The sequence below is a fragment of the Papio anubis genome, unplaced genomic scaffold, assembly GCF_008728515.1.
Source record: "Papio anubis isolate 15944 unplaced genomic scaffold, Panubis1.0 scaffold417, whole genome shotgun sequence".
Taxonomy (NCBI): domain Eukaryota; kingdom Metazoa; phylum Chordata; class Mammalia; order Primates; family Cercopithecidae; genus Papio; species Papio anubis.
In genome coordinates this window covers 1-18,861 of record NW_022164340.1, presented here as the reverse complement: position 1 = coordinate 18,861, position 18,861 = coordinate 1, and the positions used below count along the sequence as shown (strand labels likewise).

Below are 18,861 nucleotides of genomic sequence, written 5' to 3'. Positions count from 1 at the left end.
AATTTTTGTCAGGATAAAGCATTTTATTTTATTGATATCTTTCCCCTCCCTCTTCTAGGAAATACAGTAGCAGCCATGATAGAAGACAAAGGACCAAGAGTGACAGACTACTTTGTTGTAGCTGGTCTCACTGACACATCTACTCTTTTGGATCAAGAAATAAATCGTTTAGATACTAAGTCAACTGGACCTAAAGCTCCAATTACAGACATTGCCGTTATTATCAAATCAGCTGGAGAAACAGTACCTGAAGGATACACCTGTGTAGAAGCCACTCCATCAGCTCTCCAAGCAAACTTGAACTATGGAAGTCTGAAAAGCCCAGAACTTTTCCTCTGTTATAAGAGAGGGAGAGATAAACCACCCCTTACAGATATTGGGTATGGTGACTTATTTTCTTTGCTATAGTGAAGGAATAAAATTTATTTAAGGGCCATGGAAGTAGGAATTTGAAATCCTTGATAGTTTTATTATTACTGATAGTTTATTATTATTGATAGTTTTATGGTTACTTCAGGATTCATTATAGTAATATATTACATGCCAGTATCCACCCTTATTGAATTTCTCTGCATTGCACTTGAATTGTTAGATCATTTGCTTTCAAAATAATATTGAAATGAAGACATTAGACCTTGAAGTGTCATTTTGTTTCTGTTGTACTTATCAAATAAGATTATTAATTAAACAATAAAACGAGAAGCTATAATAAAGACACTATCATTTTAAGGAGCTGCTTGGGTTATGCAGCGAGTTTTTGTGAAGACCTGTACTTGTTTAACTAAAGAGCAGTCCTATTTTAAATACAATTGTACTGTGTGGCTTTTAATGCTGGGAGGAGGGTGTTTACAGATAAGTGCTATAGTTTTCATGAAGTGTCTAGTATCTAGTCTACCAATGAAGGACATTCTTTTTTGTAAATGCCTACAAAGGTCCACTCTTTCTCCAAATGGCTACCTTGACTCTTCTGTAAAAAGGATGTGCTCTTAGAATACCTGTAAAACTTTACCATATATACATGTGATGTATTGGGGTGTTTATTATCATTACCATTACTAAAATATAGATATTTGGGAACATCCTGGCAAGTATTTTAGGATCAGCTTGTCTATTTATACGAAATGTGTAGTAGGATTTTTGATAGAGATTACATTAAACTTTAGATTAATCCGCAGAGTATTGTCATCTTTCCAATATTAAATAATTCAGCTTGTGAACGTGGAATGTTTTCCATTCGTTTAGGTCTTCTTTAATTTCTCTAAGCAACATTGTGTGTTTTTTAACTCTGATTAATTTTATTTTTAGGTATTTTATTCTTTTGGATTCTGTTATAAATAGTGTTGTTTTCTTAATTTTTGGATTGTTTGTTGCTGGTGTATAGAAACAGCTGATTTTTGTGTGCTAATCTTGCACTTTGCAACTTTGCGAATTTATTAGTTCTAATAACTTGTGGGTTCTTTGGGACTTTTAAAATACATATATAGGATCATGTCATCTGCAAATAGAAATGGTTTTACTTCTTCCTTTGCAGTTTGGATACTTTTTGTGTGTGCGTGTAATTACTCTGACTAGAACTTTTAATATGTTGAATAGCAGTGGTGAAAGCAGGCATCTTGTCTCATTCCTGATTTTAGTTAAATTTCAGTGAAAACTTTAGGTCTTTTACTGTTGAGTATGAGGTTAACTGTATAAATACCATTTATCATGTTGAAGAAATGTTCTTCTATTCCTAGTTTTCTGAGAGATTTTATCATGAAAGTGTGTTAAATTTTATCAGATGCCTTTTGTCAATTGAGATGATCATGTATTTTTTCTTCCTTTGTTCTCTTATGTATTACATTGATTTTCTTTTGTTGAATCTTTCTTTTGATGTAAGTATGATACCATACCCTAAAAATGATTAAATCCTTAGTATCATCACATATCCAAATTTTTCTAATTCATGAAGCCTTTTTTTTTTTTTAAACACTTGGTTGCTGGTTGTTCTCTGTTTGTTGTTGTGGTTGTTTTTTGTTTGTTTTTGAGACAGAATTTCACTTTGTTGCCCAGGCTGGAGTGTGGTGGTGTGATCTTGGCTCACTGCAACCTCCGCCTCCCGGGTTCAGGTGATTCTCCTGCCTCAGCCTCTTGAGTAGCTGGGATTACAGGCGTGCACCACTATGCCCGGGTAATTTTTGTATTTTTAGTAGCGGAGATAGGATTTCACCATATTGGCAAGGCTGGTCCTGAACTCCTGACCTTAGGGGATCTGCCTCCCAAAGTGCTGGGGTTACAAGTGTGAGTTACCACACCTGTCCGCTGATTATTCTCTTTATAGTTGTTCACGTATTAAGGGGTAGCCATTTGACCACCACTTGTTAAGCTCATCTCCCACTATTGTTGCATTAGAGCTCTGGTGAAATTGTTATAAAGATACTCATATTCCATGGAAGTTGACAACTCAGGCTGAAAAAGAGAAAAAAAAAGAAGTTTAAGAAGTCCTCATTTTTTTCAAATTTTCAAAACCAAAGGATGATTTGTCTTTATATTATCTTACTTGACCTTTATGCAGCATTCGTTTAACTCCGTTAGTATTGTCCATCCTGTTTAGCTACTGTAGTTTTCATTCAAGTCTGTATAGTTAGGATGGTGATCTTTCAGCTTTATAGGGTCATTGAGCATATGAGCCAGATTAGAAAGACAGGGTTTAGAAATGATTGGGAATTGGAGTAATAAAAGCTTTTTTTTTTTTCCCCCTAGAAGCTTGACTTTAAGGGAAGGGGAAGATAGTTAAGGGCCTAACTATTCAAATTGTAGCACATGGACCAGTATTATCCAAAAGACCTGGAAGCTTGTTAGAAACTCAGAAACTTAGGCACTATTCCAGACCTACTGAATCAGAATCTGTATTTTGGTCCAGTGTGGTGGCTTACACCTGTAATCCCAATGCTTTGGGAGGCTGAGGTGGGAGGAGGATTGCTTGAGTCCAGGAGTTCACAAAAAATAAAAATAAAAATGAGCAAGGGCCAGGTGTGGTGGTTCACACCTGTAATCCCAGCACTTTGGGAGGCGGAGGCAAACTGATCACTCATGGTCAGGAGTTCAAGACCAGCCTGGCCAACATGGTGAAACCCCCTCTCTACTAAAAAAATACAAAAATTAGTTGGGCATGATGGCGAGCGCCTGTAGTCTCTGCTACTCGGGAGGCTGAGGCCGGAGAATCACTTGAACCCAGGAGGTGGAGGTTGCAGTGAGCCAAGATCACGCCACTGGGCTCCAGCTTAGGCAACAGAGTGAAACTCCTTCTGAAGACAAAAAAAATAAAAAGTTAAAAAAGAATTAGCGAGGTGTGGTGGCATGCACCTGTAGTCCTAGCTACTCAGAAAGCTGAGGTGGGAGGATCACTGGAGCCCAGGAGTTGGCGGGTACAGTGAGCTATGATTTTGCCACTGTAGCACTCTAGGATGGACAACAGAGCAAGAGACCCTGTCTCAGAAGAAAAAAAATCTATTTTTAACAAACTTCCTAGAAGCAGTGGTTTAAAATACCTAGAGAGTGAAGATATATGAATTCAAGGGTTGTTTTTTAACCTTCCTCCCTGGGAATAACCTAGAACATTCTCATATTGAAGGAAGAAATCAATGGAGAAGGAAGGGTAGGAAATACAGGAAAAAGAGGAGATATTTTATAGAATAAAATTATTGAAGGGATGATGTAGACAGCATAGGTGACTGGACTAGCTTTTAGCTTTCAGTGGAAGGGGCCCTTCTTCCCTCCTTCCCTGCCTCCCTTCCTTTCTTCCTTCCTTCCCTCCTTCCTTCCCCTTTCTTCCCTTCCGTCTTTCTTTTCTTTCTTGTCTCTCCCTCTCCCTCTCCCGCTTTCTTTCCTTGTTTCCTCCTCTCCTCCTCTCCTCCTCTCCTCCTCTCCTCTCCCCTGCTCTCCCCTCCCCTGCCCTCCCCTCCCCTCTCTTCGACAGAGTCTCACTCTGTCCAGGCTGGAGTGCAGCGGTGCAATCTTGGCTCACTGCAACCTCCACCTCTCGGGTTCAAGCAGTTCTCTGCCTTAGCCTCCGGAGTAGCTGGGATTACAGGCACCCACCACCACGCCCAGCTAGCTTTTGTATTTTTAGTACAGATGGGGTTTGACCATCTTGGCCGGGCTGGTCTTGAACTCCTGACCTCGTGATCCACCTGCCTCTGCCTCCCAAAGTGTTGAAGTTACTGGCGTGAGCCACTGTGCCCTGCTGGAAGGGGCTTTTCCTTTGACAAGAAGAAAGTAAGTTAAAATGGGTGTAAACACAGAGTATTGGTTGCAGTGGAGTGACATTAATGATTTTATTGTTCTGTTTTTCTTTTTTCTGTATGGTTTCGTTAAGAAGATAAGTAATATCCTTAAGGATGTAGGATAAAATTGTGGTAACCTCCATGTCAGTTGAAGGGAAACCAGCCAGGTATTAATTTTGTGTTCCAGCATTCACTGTTCCCTCTTTTAGTTTCTTTTTTTTTTTAATTAAAAAAATTGTTTTTTTGATATATAAAAATAAGGAGAATTTTTTTTGAGACAGAGTCTCACTGCGGTTGTTCAGGCTGCAGTGCAATGGTGTGATCACAGCTTACTGCAGCCTCCACCTTCTGGGCTCAGGTGGTCCTCCCACCTCAGCCTCCCAAGTAGCTGGGACTACAGGCGAGTACCACCATACCCGGGTAAGTTTTTGTAGTTTTTGTAGAGGTGGGATTTTGCCATGTTGCCCAGGCTAGTCTTGAGCTCCTGAACTCAAGCAATCTGCTCACCTCGGCCTCCCAAAAGTGCTGGGATTATAGGAGTGAGACAATGTGCCGGGCCAGTCGTCTTTTAGAGTCCATCTTTTGACAAGCCCACCTGCCACCCCTCCCATAGTCATAACTGAAAGATGTGAATCTCTGAAAGATTGTTGTTGCTTGTGGTTTAGGAGCACAACTTAAAAATAAAATGATGACTTACGTAATTATACTTAGGTGCTTTCAGATTGCAAGTGGCTTTTTCATACACATCTTGCAGTTCCTAAGGCTTCTGATTTCTGTTACAGTAGTTTACTGATACAGGTTTGCTAGAGTATTATGGTTGTCCTTAAGCTAATCCTGATGGTTAATATTTCTCTCCAGATCAAATAATTGTTAATGTCTGTTGACTTAAATGTTTTGGCCTCTTCTCCTCACTTTCCCTCCACTTTTTCCCCACTCTAGTGTGAAGGGGTTTGGAAAACCTATTAGCTTCTCTATTTATAGTAGGAAAGCCTACTAGCTACTGGAAATACAGACACCCATCTCATTAAATTTAATATGAAACACTGTTGCTAAACTTTGTCTTTTTTACTGTTTTATAAACCGAGATGAGGCATTTATTAAAATAGTACTTTTCTCTAGAAAATATGTTAAGTTAAAAGATGTAAAGTCTGATATTCCCATAGAAATATCATATATACTATAAAGTACGATCATGTATCACTTAATGATGGGAGTATGTTCTGAGAAATGTGTGTTCTATGGCGATTTTGTCATTGTGTGAACATCATAGAGTGTACATATACAAACCTAGGTGGCGTAGCTTACTACATATGCAGCTATAGCCTATTGTTCTTAGGCTACAAACCTGTACAGCATGTTACTGGGGTGATACTGTAGGCAGCTTACACAGTGGTGAGTATATGTATATCTAAACATAGAAAAGGTACAGTAAAAATCTGGGATTAAAAAAAAAGTCACACCTGTATAGGGCACTTACCATGAATTGACCTTGCAGGACTGGAAGTTGCTGTAGGTGAGTCAGTGAGTGAGTGGTGAGTGAATGTGAAGGCCTAGGACATTACTGTACACTACTATAGACTTTAGTAAATTAACTTTAGCTTGTTATAACCTTTTTACTTTATAAACTTTTAAAGTTTTTATTAATTTTTTTGATTCTTTTGTAATAATACTTAGTTTAAAACACAAATACCATACAGCTGTACAAAAATATTTTTCTTTCTTTAAATTGTCATTTTATTAAGTTTTTTTCTATTTTAACATTTTATTTAAAAAATTTATTCTTTTATTTTTTATTTTTTGAGACAGGGTCTCACTGTTGCCCAAGCTGGAGTACAGTGGCACAATCTAGACTCTACTTCCTGGGCTCAGGCGATAATCCTTTCACCTCAGTTTCCTGAGTAGCTGACCTGCAAGTGTGTGCCACCATTCCTGGCTAATTTTTTTTTTGTAGAGATGGGGTTTCGCCATGTTGCCCAGGCTGGTCTTGAACTCCTGAGCTCAAGTGATCTGCTTGCCTCGGCCTCCCAAAGTGCTGAGATTATAGGCATGTGCCACCACGCCTGGCAAAAATTAAAAGAAAAATTTTTTTAACGGGGTCTTGCCTTGTTGCCCAGGCTGGCATTGCACTCCTGGGCTCAAGTGATCCTTCTCCTGCCTTAGCCTGTTGAATAGTTGGGACTGGCTTGGTTTTTAAACTTTATTTTTGGTTTTTCTTTTCTTTTCTTTTTTTCTTCTCTTTTTGAGACAGAGTCTTACTCTGTTTTCCAGGCTGGAGTGTAGTGGCATGATTGGGGCTCACTGCAACCTCTGCTTCCTGGGTTCAGGTGATTCTCCTGCCTCAGCCTCCTGAGTAGCTGGGATTACAGGCATATGCCACCACATCTAGCTTTTTAAAATTTTTTTTTATTTTTAGTAGAAACAGGGTTTCACCATATTGGACAGGCTGGTTTTGAACTCCTGACCTCAAGTGATCCACCCACCTTGGCCTCCCAAAGTGCTAGGATTACAGGCGTCAGCCACCGCCTCTGGCCAGTTTTTATTTTCTTATTTTGAAATTGTTTGCAAAGATGAGGTCCTCCTATGTTGCCCAGGCTGTTCTTGAACTCCTGGTCTCAAGCAGTCGTGTGTTGGTCCCCCAAAGTGCTGGAATTATAGATATGAACTACTGTGCCTGGATTTTTTTTTTTAACTATTTAAACTCTTTTGTTAAAAATTAAGAAAAAAGGATACATGTTAGCCTAGCCCTACAGAGTCAGGATCATCACTATCTCTGCTTTCCGCCGCCACTTCTTGTCCCGCTGGAAGGTCTTCAGGGGCAGTAACCCACATAGAGCTGTCTCCTATGATAAGAATGCCTTCTGGAATACCTCCTGAAAGACCTGCCTGGGCTGTTTTACAGTTAACTTTTTTTGTAAGTAGGAGTATACTCTAAAGTAATCATAAAAGGTATAGTATTGTAAATACTAGGTGATAAGAATTTCTCAGCTCCATTATAATCTGTGGTACCACCATAGTATATGCAGTCTGTGCTTGAAGCATCATTATGTGGTGCGTGACTGTGTAATTTAAACAGGGCAGTATTGTTATCTTATATATCAGATGCATTTCTTTTCGTTTGTTTATTTGTTTGTTTTTTTGAGACGGAGTTTCATTCTTGTTGCTCAGGCCTGAGTGCAGTGGTGAGATCTTGGCTCACTGCAACTTCTGCGCCCCCCTCCCCCAACCAGTAGCTGGGACTACAGGCATCTGCCACCACGCCCGGCTAATTTTTATTTTTAGTAGAGATGAGGTTTTTCCATGTTGGTCAGGCTGGTCGGGAACTCCAAACCTCAGATGATCCGCTCACCTTGGCCTCCCAAAGTGCTGGGATTACAGGTGTGGGCCACCGTGCCCACCCAGATGCAGTTCTTGAGATACAGAATCATAGACCATATGAAGTTCTTATTTTCTTCCCTTTGTCAGATTCATTGGCTTTCAACTGATTTGTTTCTCCAGCTCTTTTGTTTTTTGAGAAATTTCAAATATATGAAAAGTTAACAAACTGTTATAATAAACACAAGTATTCTTTTCTCCTAGATGATAGACTGTGGAATAATGAACAATATACTTGTCACCTACAAATTGACATTTTTTTCATTTGTCTGCTAAGCTAATTGAAAGGAAGCAGGAGCCACTGTGCCCAGCCTATTTCTTTCTCTTAAACAAAATGTATGTACTCTATACCATATTTTGTACTTTGCCTTTTTTACCTAAGAGTATATACTGGGAATCTTTCTATATCTGAGTATAAGATCTTTCACATTTTTTGTGTGTGACTGTATACTACTTACTTGTGCGGATGTATTTACTTTATTCAACGAAACCTCTACTGATGGGTATTTGGGTTGTTGTCAGTTTTGTGTTATTAAAAGAATGCTTTGATGAATAACTGCATTTATTGTTATGTATTTCTGGAGGTATGTTTTCAGGTAGATCCTAGAAAAAATTGCTGGATTAAAAGATAAATGTAAATTATCTTTTACATTAAATTTAAAAAAAAAGTAAATAATTTTGTTAAATGTTACTAAATTTTTCTCTATAGTGTTTGTGCATTTACATTCTGCCATGTGTGTTTTTTTTTTTTGAGACGAGTCTCACTCTGTCACCCAGGGCTGAGTGCAGGCCGGATTCTGCTCACTGCAAGCTCTGCCTCCGGTTTACCATTCTCCTGGCTCCAGCCTCCCGAAAGTAGCTGGGACTACAGCCACCACCTCGGGCCTCGGCTAGTTTTTTGTACTTTTTAGTAGAGACGGGTTTCACTGTGTTAGCCAGATGGTCTCTGACCTCCTGACCTCGGGATCTCACTCCGCCCTGGCCTCCCAAAGCAGGGATTACAGGCTTGAGCCACCGGCAAATGTTTTTTAATCCACATCCCATCAAACAAAAATATGTGGTCTTTATATCTTGTCAACTCCTCACAGATATTAATGGTATATCAGAGTATCACTGAGGTTAATCATTGCCCATAGGTTTAAGGGCCGATTTTTTCTTTTCTTTGCTTATACTATAAACAGATTTTAACCTTTTTACCTTGATTTTTAAAGGATTTTTTATGCTTGTAGCATGAGCTTTTAGTGAAATAAGTTGTCAAGTATTTTCTTCAAATAACTTGTCTTTTATCTTGCTTGCGTTCGTTGTCATATAATGCTTATTTTATGTAGTTTATTTTTCTATTCCCATGTTTTTGATTGCTACTGGATTTTGAGTCATAGTCTTTTTCTCACTGCTATTATACTTTTTAGCAATAGTATGACACCCCTTTATGTTTAGATCTGTGATCCGGGCTGGGGATCCTCTCTGGTGTATAGTGCAGCTTTTAGACAGAATTTATTTTTTTTCCCAAGTGACAATCCATGACCATGTCCTGTTTATTAAATTCTAGTGGGAATCCATTCTTCCCTTAGTATATTGACATATTACCTTCATCATATACTAGATTTTTCTTCTGTTTCACGGTCTTCTGCTCTACTTTACAATACTCTCCTGATTTAAATATAGAGGTTTTATAGTATATTTTAACATTAGTTGGGCTTTATCAGCCATGAGATACAGTCCACATGTCCCAAGCACGGTTTACTTCATTTCTTAAAGTGTGTACAATTCAGTAGTTTTAGTATTATTTACAGAGCTTCTGTGCAGCTGCCACCACAATTAAGTTTAGAACATTTTCATCAATTCCTAAAAAAGAAACCCTATACCCATTAGCAGTTACTGTTTAGTATCTTTTCCCATCTTCTACCCCTAGGTAACTATTAATCTATTTCTGTCTGTATGGATTTGCCTATTCTAGACATTTCTAAAACTGAATCACTGTATGTGGTCTTTGTGACTGTTTTTTTTTAGTTTTAATTTTTTATTTTTCTACTATATGTTTAGTTGCTTGTGCTTTTTAGTGTCATATCTAGTTTTTCTAACCTAAGTACCACAAAGATTTATTCTGCTTTTTCAAAGAGTGTTGGCAGTTTCAGTTCTTACACTTTCTGATTTTGATCCATTTTTTAGTTTTTTTGATGAGTAGTATAAGGAAGGGGTCCAGCTTCATGCTTTTGCATGTGGATATCCAGTTATTCCAACACTACTTGCTTTCTAGGCAAAGACTGTCTCTTCCCTGATTGTGAATACCCTGAAGTACTTTGTTAAAACCAATTGATCAAAATATAAGGGCTTAATTTGACTCTGCATTTTATTTTGTTGATCTATATGGCTATTCTATGCCAGCACATTGCACTGATTACTGTAGATGTATGGTAGTTTTGAAGTAGGGAAGTGTGAGTACTCCAGCTTTCTTTTTTCCAGATTGCTTTGACAAGAAAAAACAAAGCAGCTGGGATTTAGGATAGGAATTGACTTTATTAATCTTTTTGAGGGTATTTCAAGAATCTTGTCAATTTTCTGCTTAATTTTTTCTAGTTTTCATTAATCAAATTGAAAATCTCGAACAAATTTAACGCTTTCTTATTGTTCATTTGAGGCTACATCATTGTCTTTTGTCCCATAAGCATGAAAATGTCCTATTTATTTAGCTCTTTAATTTTTTTAATTTTTTTTTTATTTTTTTATTTTATATTTTTTTTTGAGACTGAGTCTCAAGCCTGTCACCCAGGTTGGCCTGCAGGCCTGATTTCAGCTCACTGTGCCTCCCGGCCCACTTATTCTTCCTGCCTCAGCCTCCCCGGTAGCTGGGACTACAGGCGCCCGCCACCTCGCCCGGCTAGTTTTTTGTATTTCTTAATAGAGACGGGGTTTCACCGTGTTAGCCAGGATGGTCTCGATCTCCTGACCTCGTGATCCGCCCGTCTCGGCCTCCCAAAGTGCTGGGATTACAGGCTTGAGCCACCGCGCCCGGCCTAATTTTTTTTTTTAATTAAAAAGAAATTTTATTTCCAAGCTCTTCAAAGACTGTTACAAACATGAATAATGTATCCATCTAAAAAAGTGTTCCAAATTAAATCAAAGGCACATCATCAAAGTAAAACAATTGTGACGTTAAGAATTATTTTAGGTTGTAATATTTTCATGTTAGTTTTTAACCATTTACAATGTTCTGTGGGTCACATTTTAAACATTTTTAAATATATGAAATTCTGTATTTCTTTACAGCCACGACTACAAAGTAGAGGAACTTAAGAATACAAAGATCGAATCTGCTTCATTTATATACACGATGGGGCAGCCTAATGCACTTCATAACATTAACTTTTCCAAAAAAAAGTTTGCTAAGAAACTGCTCCTATATTTAGTGTTAAAAATAAAACAATCTTCCCATGTAGAAAAATCAAGACATCAGTCAATTAGTAAAGCCTATTCTTCCCCCCAGCAATTTGTACTTTCTTGTTTCATTTAGGAATTGTGAATTCATGAGAAAAGAACACATTTTTTATGGTATAAATATCTTCCAGGAACAACAGTTTACAAGTTTAAATAAACACAACTATTTTCCTTCTTAAAATGTAAACATCCAGTAAATAAAACATACATGATGTTCCAGTTATAGAAATATTAGTAACTCACTTACGAAACAGGTGCATTTTGGTATATTTGGTGGTAAGGTTTTTGTTTGTCTTATGTATAAAAGTACTTGCACAAAAAAACAGGCTATTACTATTTAAAACTCTATTCCTTCACCCAGTTTCCTCACTCAAGTAGAAACTCATGAATTTCTGTGATTTTCGCTATAGGACCAGGCCACAGGAAAGGGCTAAAACATCTCTAATTAGAGTTAGGGAAAAGTGTTTTCTTGAGACTTGAAGGCAGTCGTTCGTCACTTTGTGCTTGAAGGCATTCCTCAGCGAACTTCTCTCGTGTCTTCAGAGTAAAGCACAGGATCTGGGCTCCCGGAAGGGATTACTTCCAGTCTGTAACACCCACCAGCAGGGTATCCTTGCAGGCATTCTGCATACAGTACTGTTGAAGCTCTGCAGCTGCCTGAGAGACCTTGATCCTCTCCACGCCAGCCTCCAACTCGAGCTGCTCCACCAGGCGCTGCAGGGCGCTCGCGCTGGCCCCGGAGGACATGGCGGCGGCGCTGGGCTCCGAGGGCCTAGCTCTTTAATTTCTTTAAATAATGTTTTATAGTGTTCAGAGGATTTTTAAAGCTAAAAAATTGACAAATTATGAAGCGAATTTTTATGAAAACATCTGAATACTTAGTGAAACTTCTAGGAATTGACCTGAAGATGTTTGTGGTGTTTCCCCTTTCTTTTTTCATGTTTCTTGTAATAAGTAATACAAAATCAAGTTGTTCAATCCTGTTTACACTTCTTAAATTATGTTTGGGCTTTTGAAAAATAGTTTAGAGACTTACAGTTCCCAAAGGAATAATTTTAATTTTGGTTTGTAGTGAAGATTTGGGAAACATTAGGAGAGATGAAAAAAATTTTATTTGGTTTCAAGAAGAAAACCAGCATTAACCTGAAATGCATGTACTATATATATGTACATATATGTGTATGTATGTATCTATATCTATTTCTTCCCCTTCCTGCCATGCAGAGTTCTATATGAAGGGAAAGAACGGCTTATTCCAGGATGTGAAGTGATCCTAGCCACACCGTATGGTCGCTGTGCCAATGTCAACAATAGTTCAACTACTTCACAAAGAATCTTTATCACTTATCGAAGGGCTTCTCCAGTTCGACCCCAGAATTCCTTGGCTGTAACTGATATCTGTGTTATTGTAACCAGTAAAGGAGAAACTCCTCCTCATACCTTCTGCAAAGTTGACAAAAACTTAAATTGTGGAATGGTAAGAATAAAGTTTTCATCTTCAAAGTTTCATATGAAAATGAAAAGGGATATGTTTTGGATTCCTGTTTACTGTTGGGTATATACTTTACTCACATTTTATATATTCATGATGCTTGTTTTTATTGTTTCCTAATTTTTATGATTTATAATAATTTTAAAAATCCTATCCCATGATTTATAATAATTTCATCTTTAAGTCAGGGATATTTGGGGGGGAATAAATCCTAATATTGTCTGTATTACATTAACAAAGGTTTTATTCACTTTTGAATTTCAGTGGTGTCTTTGGGGACAACTGCGGGGTTAGAGTGGGTAGAAGCTCTCCTTATATTCATTCATTCATTCATTCATTCATTCATTCATTCATTCATTCATGTTTTTGCTTTTTTATTTTTTTGAGACAGGGTCTTGCTTTGTTGCCCAGGCTGGAGTACAGTGGTGCGATCACAGCTCACTGCAGCCTTGACCCCCCACCAGGCTCAAGTGATCTTCCCACCTTAGCATTCTGAGTAGCTGGGACTATAGGCTAGTAGAGACAGGGTTTCATCATGTTGGCCAGTCTGGTCTTGAACCCCTGACCTTAAGTGATCCGCCTCCCTTGACCTCCCAAAGTGTTGGAATTACAGGCGTGAGTCACCGTGCCTGGCCTGTTTTTGTTTTTGAGACACGGACTCCTTAAGTTTCCTAGGATGCTCCTGAACTCTTGGGCTCAAGAGAAAATATTGCAGTTTTGCAAACTTATTTTTTTTTTAGATGGAGCCTCACTCTGTCGCCCAGGCTGGAGTGCAGTGGCGCGATCTTGGCTCGCCTCAACCCCTGCCTCCTGGGTTCAAGTGATTCTCCTGCCTCAGCCTTCCAGGTAGCTGGGGCTACAGGCGTGTGCCACTGTCCCCAGCTAATTTTGTAGTTTTAGTAGAGATGGGGTTTCACCATGTTGGTTGGCCAGGATGGTCTCGATCTCTTGACCTTGTGATCCACCTGTCTTGGCCTCCCAAAGTGCTGGAATTACAGGCGCGAACCACTGCACCCAACCCATGCATACTTACTCTTTAAAAGGACTCTAGTAAAGAAGAAAATGAACATAAATGTTCGACTCATAGTTTTTAAAGACTACAGCTTACTTTTGGTTCAGATTTACTTTGAAAAATATCTTGAGGTCAAACTAATATTAGCTTAATGTTGTATAGGCAGAGGTGACAAATGCACCCAGAACAATTAGTGAGGACAGGGTTGCCTCTGGAAGTGATGACCTCATAGCACTCCAGTGACCCCAGTCTTCCCCAGTTTGGGCTCCAGTGCACACTTCGCTTTGTGCTGTGTCTTACAAGAAGGGGCAATCTCTGAGTGATTGTGAAATTCTAAATCTTTTGAAATGGCCTTCATATCAGTTTGATTTTTGTAGCAGTTTGATTTTCTTACTCTCTTCTTTTATTTTAGTGTTCTGAACTTCATGCTTTGCTATATTTTATACTACATAGTTCATTATATAAACATGTGTTTTAAATACTCTTTTGAGTAAATAATAGGTATCTTTAGTTGATACCCAACAAAATCAATTTCTTTTCACTCTTTTGTCTTTTTATAAACCTAATTTATGTTTTACAGTGGGGTTCCAGCGTGTTTCTGTGTTATAAGAAGTCTGTACCTGCTTCAAATGCAATAGCATATAAGGCTGGTAAGTGAGTTAAAAAAAATTGTCTCAATTGCTGTAGTTATTGGTGCATATTAACATTTGGCTAAAAGAGACTATGCTCCCTTATGTAGTTTGTAGAATTGATCTATTCATAAAATTGTCTATAATTTTAGCATATAAAGATATGTGTTTTCTTAAATATATTACATATACAAGATATATTAATACCCCGACCAAACATGCTGTTAATTTAATTTAAACATTTATCCAAAGCAAACATATGGGGAATAATCATTCAAGCTTTTGGTCTACGATTATAGACTTAACAGTATAATGGAAAGTTGCTTACTCTCTGACCTTTTATATTTTGGCAATCAGAAAGGTGTCAAACTGCATCTTTACTTCTTATATTTCCTTCTCTTATCTCTTTGTGTCTGATTTGAAACCACATGTTACTTGCCATGAAAGGTGGACTTGCTTCCTTTCTCCTTTGTTGCAAAGAATCAGCTATATGGAGGAGAGGAGGGCCTGAGAAACTTTTCTGCCATGAAGTGTTTGAGAAATCTATCGCCACATTCTTACTGCACATTAAAGTGTCAAGGGCTGTAAAGATTTAAGTGTCACCTCTTCATTCCACTGGTATGGTGGGATAAAAACTGAAAATACAGGTATGCTCCAGTTGTAAATAGAAAAGATACTGGAATACTTCTTTGTGAAAAGAAGCAGTGCTAATTATTTTTTGATTATGCACAGTTCTTGAAATAAAGTTTTACTTCAGGGAAGTCAGGTGAATTCATATCCAAAAAATCGTGATTTTCATAAAAACATTCATACTAATGAACCAAACCATTTAATTTATAATATAAAAATAATGGCAATAACTAACATATAAAATTCAGTATCATTTTAAAATCTGATACCGTAGGCTGGGCATGGTGGCTCACACCTGTAATCCCAGCACTTTGGGAGATTGAGGCGGGCAGATCGCTTGAGGCCAGGAGTTCGAGACCAGCCTGGCCAACATGGTGAAACCCTGTCTTCACTAAAAACACAAAAATTAGCCGATCGTGGTGGCACGCATCTGTAGTCCCAGCTACTTGGGAGGCTGAGGCACGAGAATTGCTTGAACCCAGGAAGCGGAGGTTGCAGTGAGCTGAGATCATGCCACTGCACTCCAGCATGGGTGACAGAGCAAGATTGTGTCTCCAAAAAAAAAAAAAAAAAAGTGATACTATTAATACTGCTGTAATATGTTGTTTATGTGTGATTTCCTATTTTTTGTTGGTGGTGGTGGTGGAGAAAAGGTATCACTTAAAAAACTTATAGAAAGAAGCTGTACCAAAGTATTCAGTTATTTGATATGAGACACTTATTTTAGAATAGAGAGTTTTGGATACTGAATTTGGGCTCAAAATTCTACTGATTTTGAAGTTTTTCACTTAGAGATGGTCTATATATTGATGACCTCAGAGGCTAATGAACTGATGCCATGTAGCTAATTTATTCTGAGGGGGCTTTATTGTGGTTCTCAGAGTATCCCTTGCTCCTACTTTCTGGGTCTCACGTATTCTGTACTTAGTCACAGTGTTTCTGTCTCGTTTACTTTTCATGTTGCGTGCCTTTTACACTGCTTCTCTCTCAAGATGAGTTTAGGGGCTGTGATAATTTCTGTTGCCTCAGCATTATTTCATAACACTTGTCTCTTCCCTGAATTTTTCACAGAAGACTAACTGAAATAGTTGGTAAATTTTTCTGTATGTTTCTTACCATTTTCCACAAGGTGTTGGCGTGTGTAGAAGAAAATACATTAAGATTGGTGATCAAGATTGGTTGAATGGAATCTCAACTAGTATATTAATACATTTTTATGTTACAATGAACTATAAATCCATGGGTAAAATATCAGGGGTAAACGTGTTTATATTAGTTTCTGTTATAGCAAGAGAGAAATCAATTTTAAAATACCACACAAGTATTGGCTTGAAATTTGGCATTAAAATATTCCATTAATATCTATCATATGCAATTTATGGAAAAGTAAATATTAAAAAATTTATTGTTGTCTCATTCTTCAAAAGGTTTAATTTTTAGATATCCTGAAGAGGACTATGAGTCGTTTCCACTCTCGGAATCAGATGTACCTCTCTTCTGCCTTCCTATGGGAGCTACTATTGAGTGCTGGGATCCTGAAACCAAATATCCACTTCCAGTTTTTTCAACTTTTGTCTTGACAGGTTCTTCAGCCAAAAAGGTATGTTTTTGCCTCAGTGATTAAATGCATTTTGTCCATGTTTTTATTTCATAAAAAGATTAAGTTTTATTTGAATGTTAGGATTATTTGGACACGATACAGTTTGGTTTAAATTTACGCTGTCATCCCCAAGATGAGAAATCAACATGAAAATTGCTATCAGGGATATTGATACCTCTGGAACTTCTACAGAAGCAAAGATAAAGTCTTTCTGGATAGACACCTTCAAAACCCAGGTGTCAAGATGAGATGATTATGACAGATGGAGGACATAGGTACCGTAGAAAGAATCAACAGACACAATTAAAAAGCTGGGTTAGACCCTCACGACATTGAAATGACAGAATGATGATATAAAGGATGTTATAAGTTAAAATATCATTGAGATGACTTATGAACTAATGGAGGGGCTCAAAATACCAAGGAAGGAACAGGATATTTTGAAAAATGAATAGATTGGGAAAAGAATCGAGTGTTTAGAAATGAAAAATATGGTCCTTAAAATTAAAAATTCAGTGAGTGGGTTAAACAGCAGAGATAAGGCCAGGTGCGGTGGCTCACGCCTGCAATTCCAGCACTTTGGGAGGCTGAGACAGGTGGATCACTGCAGACCAGGAGTTCAAGGCCAGCCTGGACAACATAGCATAACTCCGTCTCTACTGAAAATACAAAAAATTAGCCAGGCTTAGTGGTATACACCTGTAATCCCAGCTACTCAGGAGGGTGAGGCATGAGAATTGCTTGAACCCAGGAGACAGAGGTTGCAATGAGATGAGACTGCACTGTTGCACTCCAGCCTGGGCTCTAGAGCGATACTCTTTGTTAAAAAAAAAAAAAAGAAAGAAAAGAAAAAGCAGAGATAAGACATACATGAAGGGATAATTAGTGAAGTGGAAGGTGGGTTACCTTAAATGTGGTACATACAAATGTAAAACATAAAAGGAGTTTAAAAATGTAGCAGATATAACTAGAAGGTCTAACAGATATTTAATGAGTTACAGAAGGAGAGACTAGAAAAGGATCCTAAGAGCTAATGGTTGAGAGTTTTCCACGGTTGATGAAAAAATTGAGTCTCCAGATTAAAGCTGTACTCTGAATCTTTCAACAGAGAAAAATAAACAAACAAACAAGTAAATAGTAATCCCACCTCTTTTTTTGGGGGGGCGGGATAGAGTTTCACTCTTGTTGCCTAGGCTGGAGGGCAGTGGCGCGATCTCGGCTCACTGAAACCTCCGCCTGCCAGGTTTGAGTGATTCTCCTGCCTCAGTCTCCTAAGCAGTGGGATTACAGGCGTGTGCCACCACGCCCAGCTAATTTTGTATTTTTTTTTTTTTTAGTAGAGACAGGGTTTTACCCTGTTGGTCAGGCTGGTCTTGAACTCCTGACCTAAAGTGATCCACCCACCTCGGCCTCCCAAAGTGCTGGGATTATACAGGTGTGAGGCACCATGCCTGACCTGTCCCACCTCTTTTTATATCATAGTGCTATCATGGAATAGCAGAGACAAAACAGCTAGAGAGAAAAGACATTTATTGTCTTATGTAAAACATATATTGTATATAACAGTAATAATGACATAAGCTGATTTATAAAGAAGGCAAAAATAAACAATATTCAGAATAAAAAGCTGATAGCAGTAGAAATTTAAAAATGGAAAACTTCCTTTTTTTTTCAGACAAAGTCTCATTCTTGTCCCCCAGGCTAGAGTGCAATGGCACAATCTCGGCTCACTGCAACCTCTGCCTCCTGGGTTCAAGTGATTTTCCTGCCTTGACCCCCCAAGTAGCTGGGATTACAGGCACCTGCCACCATGCCCGGCTAATTTTTGTATTTTTAGTTGAGATGGGGTTTCACGTTGGCCAGGCTGGTCTTGAACTCCTGACCTCAGGTGATCCACCCGCCTCAGCCTCCCAAAGTGCTGGGATTGCAGGCGTGAGCCACCGCGCCCAGCAAAAATTGAAAATGTTCTAAAGAAATTTAATAAAACAGGTGATTTTATTGAAAAAATATATAATCTGAACTGACTCATGCGGATGAAACAAAATACATCTGTGACCTCATTCTACAGGTACAGGCTACACCTTTACAACCACTGTGTTAAAGATAATACATGTAAAGTATCCAGCATAGTGCCTGGAACACAGAAACCGAGTGAAGGTCAATATTAACTTGATTGCCCACTGCTAACTTGTTAGCTTAATAATCGTTTACAATTTATCCTGCTGAAAGTAGTAAATATAACTGAAAATTTTAAGATCTTCAAACATTAGTTACCTAATATACTTTGGCAGTAGAGAACAGTAAAGTCTCATTTGAGATGTGAATACTGGGTGATCTGCTTGGCTTATTCATTGTTTAGGGGATATTGACATGTAAGCATTGAGGTGTGTAAAATGTATGTTTATACATTTGTCACTGCTTGTTAAAAA

The 18,861-nt window shown here is 38.2% G+C and overlaps 1 protein-coding gene and 1 pseudogene across 4 annotated transcripts in view; one reads left to right on the top strand and one right to left on the bottom strand.

Annotated features, from left to right (window-relative positions):
• The window catches only part of LOC116273165 (DENN domain-containing protein 4C-like), a 29,617-nt gene extending 12,550 nt beyond the window's left edge, over positions 1–17,067 (top strand). For 2 of the 3 annotated variants that reach the window (XM_031662131.1, XM_031662130.1), the window contains exons 2-5: positions 59–380; positions 12,294–12,546; positions 14,154–14,223; positions 16,260–17,067. In XM_031662131.1, coding sequence (XP_031517991.1) covers positions 76–380; positions 12,294–12,546; positions 14,154–14,223; positions 16,260–16,456 — 825 coding nt within the window. In that variant the 5' untranslated portion in view covers positions 59–75 and the 3' untranslated portion in view covers positions 16,457–17,067. Of the gene's footprint in view, positions 1–58; positions 381–12,293; positions 12,547–14,153; positions 14,224–14,649; positions 15,168–16,259 lie in introns of those variants that run through there. The other variant, XM_031662132.1, reaches the window with a different exon arrangement.
• On the bottom strand, positions 10,604–11,837 carry LOC108582391 (annotated as a pseudogene). The gene has a single exon (XR_001895840.2). The product of XR_001895840.2 is annotated as a guanine nucleotide-binding protein G(I)/G(S)/G(O) subunit gamma-10 pseudogene (transcript).
• Positions 17,068–18,861: the final 1,794 nt, after the last annotated feature.